This window comes from Patagioenas fasciata, chromosome 5, assembly GCF_037038585.1.
Source record: "Patagioenas fasciata isolate bPatFas1 chromosome 5, bPatFas1.hap1, whole genome shotgun sequence".
Classification (NCBI taxonomy): domain Eukaryota; kingdom Metazoa; phylum Chordata; class Aves; order Columbiformes; family Columbidae; genus Patagioenas; species Patagioenas fasciata.
In genome coordinates this window covers 60,753,410-60,769,401 of record NC_092524.1, presented here as the reverse complement: position 1 = coordinate 60,769,401, position 15,992 = coordinate 60,753,410, and the positions used below count along the sequence as shown (strand labels likewise).

General features: G+C 38.3%; 2 protein-coding genes across 5 annotated transcripts in view; one reads left to right on the top strand and one right to left on the bottom strand.

Moving 5' to 3' along the window:
• The window catches only part of TDRD9 (tudor domain containing 9), an 83,995-nt gene extending 80,121 nt beyond the window's left edge, over nt 1–3,874 (bottom strand). For all 3 annotated transcript variants that reach the window (XM_065838818.2, XM_065838819.2, XM_071809698.1), the window contains exon 1: nt 3,673–3,874. In XM_065838818.2, coding sequence (XP_065694890.1) covers nt 3,673–3,821 — 149 coding nt within the window. In that variant the 5' untranslated portion in view covers nt 3,822–3,874. The remainder of the gene's footprint in view (nt 1–3,672) is intronic.
• Nucleotides 3,875–4,490: 616 nt separating this feature from the next.
• On the top strand, nt 4,491–9,212 carry ATP5MJ (ATP synthase membrane subunit j). 2 transcript variants are annotated; one of them, XM_071809696.1, is made up of 4 exons: nt 4,491–4,609; nt 6,238–6,361; nt 8,132–8,152; nt 8,991–9,212. In XM_071809696.1, exons 2-4 carry the CDS (start codon nt 6,238–6,240, stop codon nt 8,993–8,995), a joined length of 150 nt encoding a protein of 49 aa, XP_071665797.1. In that variant the 5' UTR covers nt 4,491–4,609; the 3' UTR covers nt 8,996–9,212. The 2 variants fall into 2 exon arrangements, with proteins under 2 accessions (XP_071665797.1, XP_065694316.1); XM_065838244.2 differs by having other exon boundaries at nt 4,492–4,609; nt 9,014–9,212.
• Nucleotides 9,213–15,992: the final 6,780 nt, after the last annotated feature.

The window sequence follows — 15,992 nt, the reverse complement described above, 5'->3', positions numbered from 1 at the left end:
ATATCTCCTTTTACTCCACAGTTGTATCCCCCACTGAAATAATTTACTAATACAACAACAAATTCATCGAAAAAACTGCACAATATTTTCAGAAAATACAAAAATATTATTAAAAAAAACTTTGGAAAGCTTACATTCTACAGAACATTTCATGCAGAAGAGTGGAGTGTAATATACGCAGAAGGTGAAACAATCGGAACTCCTGCATACACCTGACGAAGTGCTAGAGGACTAGAGTAAATCAGTTCCTACAGTTTAGAATAATAAAAAATTGCAACTCAATACCAGAAGTTGACTGGTATCTCCACTTTCCATACTAAATACACTAAACTTCACAAGCATGTGCAAGCTCAGAGTTGGTATAAACTCTTTGCCATCCTTTTGCGCAGCTGTCAATTTGTGGACAAATAACAAGAATTGTTCTCAACTTACTCCACCCTACTGATGCAGAATAAAGAGTATCAGATTCTTCTCATGCAGTTCTAAACAATCCAGACAGGGATCCCTGCATGAGGGCAGGATGGTTTGAAAGAAAGGTTCTTCCTCAGTGATAAACCTCCCCAAAGAGTTAAACTTCAAATACCTTTTACATAGGAAAGAAGGCAACCAGGTATTGAGCATATAAAAGGCATTAGCATAATTAATATTACACTGAGAATTAACATTGACAATGCTGGTTTCAGAAAATATTTTTATTTGGTCAGATGTGCAAGATTCCTGTAGTTGTAATCCACATAAATTAGTTTCTTAAAATGGTACCTTCACGGCTTTCTATTGCAAAATAGGTGAAAAAAAAACCCAAAACTTTAGCTTCCAAATTCAAGTTTCTGGAAAAAGGCAGGCCAGTAAACATGCAAGGTTCACTTACCTTTAATATCATCAAAAACAGGTAGGGAAAAAAAACAAACCAAAACAACAACAAAACACATACGAACAGAAACAAACAAACAAACAAACCCCACATGAAGACAGATTCAACTTACCCATTCTTCATAAATTTCACTTCGATTTCACTTTAACATAAGCAAATGTAGTTTTTTAAGTCCAGAAACAAGGACCATCAAATACAACATATGCTAAAAGGCAATTGTTGAATAATAGTTTTAAAAAAAATAATCTAGGCATCATAGCCAATTCAGTGTTACATCCCAACACAATGCTAAGGAAACACACAAAAAGGTTTACCCACTCTTATATGTGCATTTTATTGATCAAACTGATACTAGGCTACTGCATGCAGTTCTACTGTCCACACTTGGGAGAAAAGGAGAGGGAGAAAAAAAAAAAAAATGGGAACTGGAGAGGATACAGGAAAAAAAATTCTCCAAAGGCTGAGAAAATTCCACCTGCTAAGACCTCACTTTGTCCATCTTTTCAAAAACAGAAACGAGATAAACTTTACGGAAGATCAGCACTTTCATCTGGTTAAAATATTTTTACTCTCTAGTTAAGAAGCAGAGAAAAGCCCAAAAAAAGCAAAGGTGTAAGAGCAAGAAGACAAACTGAAAAAGGTAAACATGTTTTAAAGAAAGCTGCTGGGTTTACCGCAACATGCTACAAAGAGAATCCACACCTCAGTCCACCAGGTAAGATGTGCTACTTTCTGGAATTTAGCTTACACTTAAATTTCGGCTGTATCAGATAGTGGTGACGTGGCTGTAGGCCAGTCATTATGTCCCTGCTGAAGATCACTGTCCGAGAACTCAGCTGTCTCTTTAAGCACTTTTTATTTATGGCCTACATGATTCGAATGAGGCGACTGGAAACTATATTGTTCCTCACACTACCCCAGCTGATATTTCTGACACTGGCAGGCAGCCGACACAAACCACCCCAGTACAGAAAGGCGAGTGGTAATAATTTCAAACGGCAGCAAATCTCCCACCTGCACAGATGTGCAGAACAGCGTACAGTGTTTTTAGCCAAATAAGCTGGCTGGTGAAAGCTACACCTATGAAATGCAAGAAAACAAAGAGAGAATAACCACTGTTTCCACACTTAAGCCTATACATGTTTTAACATGAACCACAAATGTCTTGAAAACAAGGAAGGACTTAAGGGTCTAAAATTCTTTTCATTCAGTTAAATGTAATCAGAGCTATTAAAAAGTTAACCAATGAGTTATTTAAGGATCAAAATTCCAGTCACAATTTCTGAGAACCCTTCTCTCTCTCTAACAAGCTCAATTACTAATACTTCTATTTTAGAGCTAGTTCAGATAACAAGATAATCTTAAAAGCCTTGGAAAACAAAGCACCATTGGAAAAGAACATGTTCTACTTTTTAAGGGAGATGTGAGGCTTCTATATCCCAAACCTGATCTAAATACCAACATCACTACACACTGTCAGAGCACCTCCCAGTTTAAGCAGCATCCAGGGAAACATTTGGGGTTGTTTCTGTTAGGTTGGGTTTTTCTCGCAATACCCAGACACTAGTGAAAACTGTATGTACCTGGCTGCTATTCAAATATACACACAGTTCTCCTCCTTGGCTGTAAGCTCTGCCATCTGAGAATAAAGCACATCCAAGGAGTAACACGTCAATATACCTTCAACTAGCTTTACCCTGGTAGCTTAAAAGCTTCAAATAAGTCACAAGAGCAATGAACATACACAGTTCAGTTAGAAAACACTTAGCAGTCAACTCAGGAAAACAGACTGTTAACTGCTACTCAGAGAAAACAAAAGTTCACATAGTGAAGCAAAGATTCAGTTTGCAGTAACCAGAACATCTGCTTTAGGTGACATCAGTATCTTAACTGCTGGAGAATTGCTGACTGGAGAGGAAACACTAGAGGAAGGAAGAGGAGCAGATAAGTCAAATTTTCACAAACGTATAGCATAACAAATTAAACTTACCAAGAAAGTTTCAGAGTAGGTAAAACCTGCATCTTATTAAGAATATTTGCTTACGAACTTTGGTATAAACAAAGGATGTATCTACTCAAAACTGCTTAGTTACAAATAACGTATGAAAATAGCATCAAAACCTTTATGTCCTGTAAAATAATTATCCAATATCCAACAATCAACCCCTGAAAACAACATAATAAAAGCCAGTAATACTGTGAATGGACTTTGAGGGGAAAACAAAGAACAGCCCAAATCAGCAGTGTTGCTCGTTAATTTAATATTTAAATGCATAAAAAGACCCTCTGTGAGAGTATTATTCCTTAATGAACACATAAGCTTACTCCCAAATCTCATTTTATTTATCACTTGCTACTGCAAAAATTTCTAAGTTAAACACACACCCGAACCAAGTCTTTCTAACACTATTGCAGTTTTTTTAACAGTGCTAGCCACAATTGCACACCAGCATCAATGCACTTTAGAGAAAGATAATCCTACGTGTACCACATCTAGAGATGAGCAAGACAAGAGGTTAAAGAGCAAATAAGAAAATAGCTGAAGTATTAAGACAACAAAAACACGCCTAACCACACCTGGACTACAGTCCCAAACGTTACCCAGGATTTTAGGCCAGAACCCAACAACGAAAGCAGCTGAGCCCACAGAGTGGGGGAGCCAGAGGCAGCAGTCTAGACCCTGAGGAAATGCCCTACATCCCAGCGGCCACAGGTGCACATGACAGAAGGGAGGCCACGGGTGTCCTCACAAACAGAGCTTCACCCTGGCTGTGAAGAGCATCTCCAAGCTCTACACTCACCCCACAGCACGCGGGCTCGGGGGGCTGCAGGGGGGGGCATGCAAGGTGCCAGCCTGCGCCGCCTGCTCGCCCAAGAACTCGACATCGGTGACAGCTTTGCCGATGGTGAACCAGTCTCTGATCTGCTCCTCGGTGAGCTGCCGCAACATGATGGCGACAACACGTGGCTCCCACCTCGCACGCGCCCGGCCACACCGCGCCTCTTCCCGCGCCTCTTCCCGCCCTCGGCCCCGCCCCTCCCCCAACACGTGACGCAGGCCCAGGCCCAGGCCCCGCCTGTCCCGCCGCTGATTCCCGCGCTCTTCCCGGGACCGTGCTCTCTCCCGGCTCAAACACGAGGGTGCGGGGCAGTTTGTTACCCCCCCACACCCCCAGAACAATGGCCGGGAGCTACTCTGGGGCTCCAGTCGCCCTGTCCCTCCCGTCGCCCGCGGGAAGTGTCCTACAGACACGTAGATGCCTCAGCCCTCCTGAATCCGACCAGCGGGTGGCTCCCCCCCCCACCAGGACATGCGGTTCGCTATGTAAAGAGTTGCGGGTGCTTCCCGACAGTCGCCGTGTTCCCGGCAAGTCAGGTGCGGATCGGGCAGAACTCTGGTGAGAGGGGCCCTGGCACTGAGCGGCAGGAGCTCAGTGAGGGTCGGGCAGGGCGCTGGGCGGCTGAGGGGCCGCAGGGACGTGACGGGGTCTATGTGTCGCGCGAGGACGCGTTCCCCACGCGCTCCGGGGCACGAGGAGCAGCGGCGGCAACAGCGCTCTGCTGACAGCGGAGAGCGTCCTGGTCCTCCGCGGCATTAGGGGGCGCTGCGCGGCGGCGGCGCTCTCGAGTGGCCCGAGGTTTTCTCTCGTCCTTTCCCAGCATCCCCCGCGGCGGTAGCGGAGACTGTCCCCAGCCCGGTGACCTTCGGCGGCCGCCCGCGCTCTCCCGGCCGTCACGGTGGGTTTCGGCCCAAACGCGGCCTGCCGGTTGTCGGCGGGCACCGCCCCGGAGTATCCTCAGGGCGGCTGTTGTGGTTCAGCCGGGGGAAGGAGGGGAGTGGGGGCCGCTGCCAGGGGCGCTCGAGTTCAGCCGTTACCTGCCCCTGTGCGGATGGGGCTGCGGGTCAGGCCCTGGGCGGGCGGCCGGTGCCCCGGGTGCGGTGCGGGCACGGCGTGGGGGGCAGTGAGGAAGCAAATTCAGCGCTGGTCCTGGTAGATTTCAGAAAAAAAATAAGGCCTGAACGACGTCGCGCCCACCGAGGCCTTGGGGAAAGGTCTCTGCCGGGTTTTATCAGGGTGTTAATTGGAAATAGCATCACTTATTCTCTGTGCTTCGTAGTGGTGGGAGGAAAAGCCTTTGCTTCCTTTCTCTTTTCTCTGCTTGTTTGTTGGTATGTCTTGATATTCTGCTGTAGCAGAATGACAGCTATTACAGCACTATTCATCCGAAACTCCAAATACTGGGAACTTTGGGGGAGGTGCAGTGTTCCTAATAGTATTGCTGGAAGTGCAACACTGTTTCAGGCAATCTGTCCACAATAAGAAAATTTTATTGAAATATCTGTTCATAAATAAAGATAAATATAGGTTTGTCTATAATTATACATCAATTATCATGAAGACGTTTTCATTAAGAAGCGCCTAGATTTTCCCGGTGGTTTTGACATTGGCTACCCTTGCATCCTTTTCTCTTTGATGCTTGCCAAAGGGTGCTTTACATTTAGTAATGGCAAATAAGTAAGCAAGCATTGCCTCATAAAAGTTTAATCTGCTTTTAAATCCTGGGACTCTGGTTTACCATACTTTGCCCGTATATGTATATAGCTGACTTTATTGGGTTGTAGTAAGTGTAAATAGTGACTTTATAGGGGTGAAGTACTGTATGTAAGACAGTAGAACATGTAGTATTTCAGTGCCTTGTGGTGCAAATGTGTATTAATATGTATGGGGGTTAGGGTAAGCTTTATTTTAAAACATCTTGCAGTTTTTTGTTTGTCTAACAAAGCTCTGTAGAAAGGGAAAAAAATAAACAAGCTTCTTGCTCTTGGAGCATATTTTGAAAGTAAAGTATTCATAATAATTAATTCAGTAGCTTGACATCATTTATTTTGCTATTTAGAGTAGAAATTACCATGTTGGGAGAGATAGCTTTGGGGCTGGGAGGGAAATGAACTCAGCAGTGCAAGTGAGCAGCCTCTCCGGCTTGTCTGGAACGAAGCTTTTCTCCTGAGAGAATGTGGAAACATTAGAAAAAAAAAAAAAAAGCAGAGCTGTCACTGATGGGGAGAGTGGAGCCTAATTATTGCTACTCTGCAAATGCTCTATTGAGTCATCTTTCCACCCTTTCATCAGCTGAAAATTATTATTTTTTTATTCTCTTAGCCCATAAATTGTGACGTTAACTCTGAATTTTCTTTGCTTTACTTTGGAATAAGTACTTTTGCATGTTTGGGGTTTTTTTTAACCTGTAAACTGCTGCTGGTGTATATCAGGAGTGTGTATGTACATAAACACATATATGTGTGTATATATTAAAAGTATAGCAGGTAAGAAGCTCACCATTGCAAAACTTCTTGTAATTTTCAGATGGTGCAGTCCATGATTCCAAAGTCATTGAGAGCCATGAAATTCTACTTCACTACCGTGTATCAAGAAATATGGGTTGGTGTAGCATTAACAGCTTATGCCTATTACAAAATTTCATATGGTGGTAAGTTACACATTATAGTCTTCATTAGCTGTTACGTTAAAGATAAGGTTTGTAGATGATAATCTACAATTAGAAATCAGTCATGGAAAACATACAACAAATAAGAAATTAACACTCTTACTTAAGGCCAGGTATTTGCCATAAAAATTTAGAAGTTTTAACATGCTCAGTGTATTATAGAAGGTTACAGTAACAAAAATACTCAAATACCAGTGTAACTGTGCCTGCATTTTGAAGATTAGGTAACTTAGTTATTGGTTTTTAAAACTTCCATCTAACTTGCAAGCTGTAGCCAGAGACTTCTCTTGTAGATTTGTTCTGATGTGGAATGTAAGGATGTTTTGAACTAGAACTTACTTTGATTAGATTTTTTTTTAGAATCCTTATGTTTTCAAGTTTTTGCTCAAGATCTGCAAGAAAATACAGTTTTCAAAAGTTTTTCCCATGTGAATTTGTGAAAGGTAAAGTACTTAGCTTATTTTGGGCTGATGCACCTCAAAATGTGAGGTACATCACTGAACATTAAATGTCTGTAAGTTGGTGATAATGGAGCACTTTCTCAGAGGAAGAAACAAAACATCTAATGTAAAACTAATAAATTAGAGTGGGTCAGGTTCCTCAAAGCAGAAAGGTATAACAGATTATGGTGTCTTAAAGATCTTGTTCTTCAATTTAGGCTATGCTGAAAAAATTCCAAATCAAAGCCTTTACTAACTGTCATGAACAATGAAGTGTTATAAACTGTAGACAAACTTGACAGGGAAAGGAGCCTCTCACTGTGGGAACAGCTGAGGGATGTTACCTCAGTATTTCTCAGGCTTTGTCCAGATAACTTGTAGCATGTCCAAAGATGTAACACTACACTTAAAAGCTTAGGTAAATATAAGCAGATGAACAGCCAGAGAGAAAAAATATAGACTTTTGCTTTAACTTATTTAATTTCAAAAATTGAAAAATTGGCAGACTTTTTCAAGTGTGTGTTCATGTTGCACTATTTTTATTTCCATTTATGAGTTAGATAATAGATGTGGTGGTGTAGGGTTTTGAGGGTCAAAACCTTGATATGGGGCAACTGTATGCTAGGCATTATTTTAAACTGAAGCTAGCTTTTAATAGCTGTAGCTCCTTCAACAGTTTGGGGAACAGTTTTGCAAATAATAGGTATATTTATAAAAGAATAACTTAGATTGGAAGGGACCTCTTGAGCTCACCTGGTCCAAAACACTGGTTGAAGTAGTTAGAGCAGAGTTAGATCAGGTTGCTCATGGCCTTATTCATAATTCAAATGAGTATTTTCAAGGGTGAAGATTGTACAACCTCTTAGGACTGCCCTCCTTATGAAAATTTATTTCCATCTCTTCTTGTCTGATCACTGTGAATCAGTATTTTAGGAGGGCAGTTACAATGGGAATCTAAAATAAGCTGTTTCACTCAAAGGGAGACTTTAAAGCAAACTGTATTGTCACTTCAGTTTGTATCTGTATGTTGTGTGTATTTATATCCATATATTATGTAGAATAGTACCATGCTGTATACATTTCTTTTGAATTATAGTAGGAGTCTTGATGGCTACAATTTCTAAATTCATGGACTCTTGTGTAATTAAAAACAAACAACTTTTAAGAAATCAGTGTAAGGTTTACTGACATGTGGCATGGAAAGTACATGTTGTACACTTAAAATCTTCAAGTTAATTAGCAAACCATAAGCAGTATAATCTAATGGAACTTTAACTGTTATTGTTCAACTTGTTTTTTTCTTTTTTTCCAGGCAAAAAAGCAGTGGCAGACAGTAAGTATTAAATATCTAATAACCTGTTGTGTTTTTTAAATTACTGCAGTAAAAATTAGCTTAGCATATTTTACATTAGTTTGGGGCTAAAGTTATGGATTTAGAAAATGTTTAAAGACTACCTCAAAATACATAGTTTTGGTTGTATTGATGGTTTTATAATCTAGAAACATCTGTGAATCTGTACCTCTGTCTTAAATTGTCCTATGTGGAGGTTTTAGGAGTACAATGGAAGTTGTATGCCTTGATTGGAGGGGTTGAAATTATTTTAAATAATAGTAACAACTAGTTAATGGAATTACTTAAATCAGCACAATCTTAAGAGTAGCTGCTATTTTAGCTGTCAGAAAACTAAGTTTAAACTTGTATTTTGAATTTTTCTATCTTCTATAAAGTAGTGTTTAGATATTTATGGACAGTTTCTTCTGACATCACACTGGAATTTTTCATGAGCTGCTATATCTCAGTTAACTTTCTGTTCCATGATAGACAGTCCATTTGCTCCTAGTCAGACTTCTATATGCAAACATTATTTACATTTTAAAATATGTAATTAGTGAAAATACTACCAAGTAGACTCAAGGACACTAGCAAGAATAAATTTTAATTTAGGAAGAACCATACAAAAACTAAGTAAGAATGGATGTTTGCCTATAATACTGCTTTAAAGCTTGCAAAAAAGGATTTTTAGTATTGACCCAGTTTATATATGCAGTTTGAGGTTTTGTTTTATTTGACAGGGCAGTGGAATCTGCCACTTCTTGTGCTCAGATGTAGAGTTGCCTGTTCTAGGTACTGAACTACGTTCCTGAATTGATTTGCTCTACTGTTTGAACAGTCTAAATTGTCTCTGTGTTTCAGAGTCCTCTGGTTCTGGCCATCATTAAAGAACTCTTCTCTTCTTGGAGTATGAATTTGGTGGTTCATCATCTGTACTGTAAATGAAGCAAGTTACAACCATAGGGAAGTGAATTCTAAAACTGTACCTGATCCAACTGCTGTAATTGGAGAAAGAATAAATCCATTGAGCAACAAGGAATTAAACATGTTGGACAAAGTATGCCACAGTGTATTGTTAACCTAATTTTTAGAATAAGGATTTTTTGTTTCCTACAGTTCTTCCAAGTTCACCTTTTTCAACAGTACTTTGAAAAAGACCAAATTTCTATAACTGAACTAGCCCTTTTTTTTTTTCTAATGATACCTTTTTTGCCTACAACTTTTAAAATGTCATTTAAAAGTATGCCAAATGTGAGGACTTAATTCTTAGCTTTTCACGAACTTACAGTGCAATAATTAAGGTTACAAAAACTTATTTTTTAAACCTTACCCTTTTTAAAGAGTTCTTACTTCTGCAAGGATTAAAAGCAAAAGCTGTATCGTTATTAAAACACTATGCAAAATGTTTAAAGAGGTTTTTTAAAAGAGTATTATTGACAACTATTTTTGTCCTTCATATGCAGTAGAGCTAAGGAATTATTCTGAAAGGCTCTTCCTTTAGTCACAAATTTTGCAAAGGAGTAAGTAATAACATGCCCATATTGTATGAGAAAGTGGAGATTACATGGGCCATCATCTGCCATTTGAGTTTATGAAAATCTCAGAATTGAAAGGGAATAATGAAATCACACATTGTGGCAGCAGTTAATATAAGCATAAACAAACATTTAACTGTCTTCAAAGAATTTTTCTTTTCCCTGGAAATTTAGAAGTACTATATGTGTTACCAGGAAGGGTCATTAGTGGTTTTTTGTAAGCAGCTGTCAAAATCACTCCATAGATAGTGTTATATTTTGGAGACTCTAGGAACTGATATCTTATGAAAATCAGATTTCAGAACTGTAGATACTGAATTCTTTATCAAGGATACATAGTATAAAACCAAAATTGGACTTCATGTCATGTTTTGTTTAAATTTAGCCTAATCTGCTTTTGAAAAGATTAAGAAGCTTAAGTCATTTAATGACTTAATGCTTACGTACATCTTTTTAGCTACTTCACTGAAACATCTTAAATGTTTCAGCTTGATTAAAGTTTTGCCTTTCAATCGTTCTGATTGCAGTATCTGGCTATAACTTAAATATTTCGTGGTTTAATACTTGATAACCTTACCTGCACATGGTAAACATTCCAAGCACTGTGTAGCCTTTAGTTTCTTAAAAATTTATACTTCTGCATAAGCTTAATAGGTATACCTACAATGAGGAAAACTAACAGTCATATTTCTCTGAAAGCTTTTTTTAAAAATGCAAGTATAGCATTGATCAATTTGAGACGAATAGGTAACATCTATCTTTCATGCATTCTTGACATTTCTTCCGCCTTCCACAGTTGTCCTTCTTGTTGCATCTTTCCCTTGATACGTTTTAGCTGATTCTTTCATCATTTTCATCATTTCTGTGTGGGCTTTTCAGTGTTTCCTCACCACAGAAGAATGAACTTACTATTTGTTTCTTTACATAAAGACAAAAGCCTCCAGAAGGAGGGAGTGGAGAATAAAAACTAGAAGAAAATAGAGCTTCAAATGAACAGATATTAGGCCAGTGGTGATTACAGGGTGGGTCAGAGTTGTGGTTTAGTTAATAATTTATGCCAGCTAAGGAGCTATATGTGCATTTGTAATGCAAATTTATGATCACTAAGTTATAGTTCCTAAGATACTACACATACTTCAAATGACCTGCTTTAGCAATTTGCAATTACAGAGCTGAGGAAAACAAGCTAGGGAAAAAACATCAATCGAGGCAGGATTTGCTTCACCATAGCTAGAACCAGCACACTGGGCTGAGCTACATCAACGACCTGGCTGATCTCCTAGATGTTAATTGAAAAGCAAGAGGAGCTTCTGCTAACCTGCCCTTGGAGCAGTTAACTGCACTATTAGGTAAACTTAACCTTCTTCAACTCTTAATGCTTCTTGATATCTTGACTTTCTAGTAAGAAAAGGAAGTACATATGGGCAACAATGTCTGGGTTATGAAAACTACAGTTTCTACTGAAGTAATGCTATCTGCAGCCGATTCTTACGTTAGTGCATCTGTGTCAGAAATTTCTAATAAGGTTTCAGAATATTCCTTCCTGTTTGTGATCCTTAACACAAAAATCTCTGCAAGAGATAAGGGAAGTAAAACTGCTGTTTATGTTCAAATAGCTTTTGTTTTCACTTAAGTAGGATCCAGAAGGATCCTCTATGCTGAAGCATACCAGGTAGTATAAGAGACAATAAAGGAAAGTTAGCTAAGGCATTGTAAGTGCTATTTCTTATTTACAGTGTGGAAGGAGTAATCAGTTTTCTTTGCAGCACTAGCATCTGGAGCGTAGCCCTAGGTAGAGAAGCATTGCAAAGCAGTGCCCTTGAAGTGAATACTCTTAATTTAGAATATGTGCCCTTTTTTGTAATTTAGCTAAGGTGATGTTGAAAGCTAACTCAAAACAAAAAGGTTTTTGTGTTCCCAATGGGTGTCTGTATAGAGAAGCCTCAGCTACTGAACAAACCTATTTTCTATGCAAATGAATATTTAGGATCAGAATTTTTATTCGTGGAGGTGATATTAATCATGATTCACAATTAAACACTGGTGGGAGAAATGCTTAGTGCTCATTCATGGATCATGCTCTATCCAGTTAGCTGCTGCGTCTTTATATTGCTGACATGTCTAAAATGAGAGGATAACATTTAAACTTTATATACTAAAATAGTTCAGCAATTGCATTTTTCATTTGCCTGTGATAAAGCATCAGCAATGGCAAAAACTGTTTACTACTTTTGCAACGTTAAGTGCAACAAAGAACTCTTATAGGGCCTAAAAAACCTCATCCAAATACCGCAGCACCATCTTGACCAAGTTTTGCTGTGGCATTGGTATTTTTTTCTTTAAAGCAATGCAGAACGTGAAAGCTTAGCAGCAGGGACCTGTATTAATAATGACAATGCTAATGCAAGATGTGTTTTTTACAGTACAAGTCGTTCTGTATTTGCCCCTCCATACCGGGTTGTACTTACGGCTAGGATTTCTCAGTGTGGAGCTCTGAGATTTCTAGAACATTTTCAAGTGTTGTCCTACAATTAGGAATCTCAGATTATCCCCTGCATGCTAATAAAGTATTGTGGAATACCATAGGGGAGCAGCAAAGTACAATCAGAGCCAAGGAAACATTAGTCACAGGGCCCAACCTATTTAACCTCTTTAATGGCTAACGTAGGAAAAAACCCAAATGTTTATTCATGTTAATTGAGAGGATGAGTAAAGTTGCAGGAAATGATCTAAAGGAACTGAAACAGCTGAACTAGTCTGCTATTTATCTGAATCACGATAACAGACCACTGTTTGAAGTACAAATCCAGGCCGATACTGAGCTGGTATGTTTATGTGTATTGTGCTTTCAGTTCCCCAAGGAAGGAAAACTATCAGGTGCTTGTTAGGCACAGGTGATGATTATATGTGACATCACCACCAGATGGCTGAAATGAAACTGAGGAAATCAACGTGTGAAATCTCTATTGTTTCATTTACGGAAATCTGTAAAGCTACTAGGGAGGAAAAAATAGCAAGATAGAAGGTTCCCTGAGGCATTAAATGTTGGTTAACAATTCAGTAAATAGGGGAACAAGAAGTGGCAAGATAGTGCTTGAACAGCCGGCTCTTCATACTATAATTCCATGACCTTTAGCAACTAACATTTAGCAGCTAATATTCTCTTTACTTAAGAATATAAAGCCATATGACTCTGATTTGGTAATTTACAAAGAACTCCTAAACAAGAAATTCCTGTAGTCTGTAGTCCTGTAGGCAAACTATTTGGAAACAGTTACTCTCTCCTAACTCAGAATGAACTGACCACCACAATAATGGATTATTTGGAATTTTTAATTAAATTCTGCTAAGGGTACTATGATCTCCTTGGTTGTGGTTTAACAGTATGAGTACTCTGGCAGCTGTACCAGCTTGTGAGGTTTCTACCCGTATACTACAGAGCCTTGCTCCTCATAGTTTTGGTGATACAACTATTTGTGACTCAGATAAAGCAATTTTTCATATTTTTTTCCCCCCTCTAAAATAACAAAACAAGCCTTCTGGGGTTTTTTTCTGTTTTAATTTGGATCCATCTCCTGATCCTATTTATAGCAAAGCTGCTTTATAACTTGCATTACCACACAAAAGTAGTACTTTTTTGCAGAAAAGGAGCAGAAGAATCAGAATTTCTAGCTTCCCATTCACTCACCCAGCTTTCCTAAGTAATTGTATCCCTTGCAATCATTTAATGTGAATTTCCTCCTCATACCCGACTACACACCTGATCAAAGTACTGTCTCTCACAAAGGAACTGTCATCATTGTGAACACTCACAGGAATAAAAAGAATGCAGAACTCCACCCTGTATACAATTCAGGAACGTCAGCTTGTGCTTCAGCAAAAAGGCAGAACTTTACTTCCTTCCTCTGTGACAGCACATCGCTTTCTCAAGTCGATAGTATCACTTATTACAATTAATTGGGACAAACAAACGAACAAGTAGGGAACAGGGAGAACGATTATACCACAACAATCTAATGCTCCATACTTGCATGAAGAATACTTTTAGTAATAAAGGATAAATTTGGAAGTGATTCTTCAAACAAAATTATTGGTTGTCATCAAATGAAAACACACTATTATGACAATAGACTTTTAATTATTATGACCTTCGACAACCTAAAGTAACTTTTTTAAATTGACATGACCTTTAACTATTTTATATCCATATCATCACAGTAACTTCAGCTATCTGCTGGAACAGACAATAACGATTTCTTCAGAGCTAATGAAGTGTGTGTGCTAGGAAATGATAATAGGGACTTTGTGGGTGGTAGAACTAACAGTATTCTCAATGAATCCCACCTTTGGTGACTACTTCTGCCTACACAGAGTTTTCCTGCAGTATCAGTTGTAGTCTTCATTTCTTGTTTTAACCTGTTGTGTTTAGCATACTTTTGATAATATTAAGAATTGCTGCAATTAAAGGGGAATTCTTTAGGTACGGTGTAGGAACTGTTTTGAGATTATTTCATATGGAATGTTATATAAACAAGCAAAATGGCAACAACTAAACTGAATACAGCCAGAGTATTCTGGGAGGAAAAAAGAGGGATTAATAAAATGGATTAGAATGTGAACAGGCATTTGATACAGGACGAAGAATACAGGGAAGGATACCCCTCTTCTTTTTTTAGCATCTAACCTAAAGCATTTCTACTTCTATAATTAACTCCATTATTTATCCTGAGGATATGCAGAGAGCAGTCTCAAGCTATACTTTTTTGCAGCACTACTATTTCAAGCACGGTACTCTTGATTCTTCAGGTACACCTTTTACTATAGTGTACTTGCACAGAAAAATAGGCCAGTTTAAAATTCTCTTATAGCTGACATTACAGTTCTCTCCTTATGTTGTATTCCACGTTTATTTTCAAGCAGCATGTGAGATGATAATTCTTTTTGTCTCAGTTAGGACCTCAAGACAGTTCTTTAAAATAATTAGCAAAACTTTAAATTATGCATGTTTTTTTTTCAGTAAGCTAAGAATTGGAGACATACCGGTTTTACCAAAGGATCTGACTCTTGTTTCAGTAAACAGCAAGACATAAATACTTTTCAGCATACTTTGATTTAGTTAATTTTTTGGAGTAATGCAATTATAAAAGGAATCTTGCCAAAAATATTTTTACTTTGCTTTCAAATTATGTGTTCTTATTAACGCTAACTACCACACCTCTTTTTAAATTACGGCTACTAATTTAAACATGTACTCAGGCCTGTCTAGAAGGACAGAAACAGAAGACAAGAAAAAAAATGGTGTAGAACTTTTACATAGCAGTTGGAAGAAAAAGGGGAAAGATTCAAGTTACTTGTGTGGTAGCTTGTCCTTTTATAGCATAGAAATACCGGTTTTGAATGTGAGACATAAGCAACAGACAGACCTTTAAGGTAGCATCTAATCATCGCTGAGCAAGTAGGTTATTATTGTGAGTACTCCTCCATGACGAACACACTCCTTTCCAGTCTTTCAAATCTTCTGAGGTTCATCTGCATATTATGATATCTTTGAATAAATCAACCTAAAATACATTCCAAACACATGCTGGTGATACATTTTCTACTGTCACAATTTCTAGGGCTTTTCACTGAATAATTTTCAGTAGGGTTCCATCAATGCCCTGTACAATTCATCTCCTTTATTGTTGATGTTCTTCTGTTTAGGCAGCTAAGAATTGTGGTAAACCTTGTCATGGGATCACAACAGTAAAAATAAAAATTATTCAGAAATACGTTTCAAGCCAAGCTACTTAGAGACCAAAACAACTTGTCTCATTAATCTTCCCAGGATTAGAACATCATTACCTGGAAAAGCAATATTTGAATTTTAAGGTTCAGTAAAGCACAAAAACATAAAATGTCTTAGATTATATCTGCTGGTCAGATTGAGTACAGCTGCTCTTTTATAAAAATGCACTATTAAAAAAGTGTTTGTGACAGAAAAACTCAGATTCATGATAAATTGCGTACACCTGTATTGAAGACAGCCATGCTCTGACAATTTTTGGTAATCAAAAGGTGATTACTTAAGGCATTGGGGTTTTATATATATATATATATATAGAGAGAGAGAGAGAGTGTGTGCAGAAATGTTTTCCATAGAGGTGTCTCTTAAATCATAACCATATCCTGTTTCACAACTGTAATGGTGCTTTATTTAAATAGATTTGATACTTTCTGTTGTATTTTTGGAGGAAACTTACCTTGTGTATTCTGATCTGTAAAATCTGTGATGAATACACACACAAAAAGGGTAAGGAATGTTA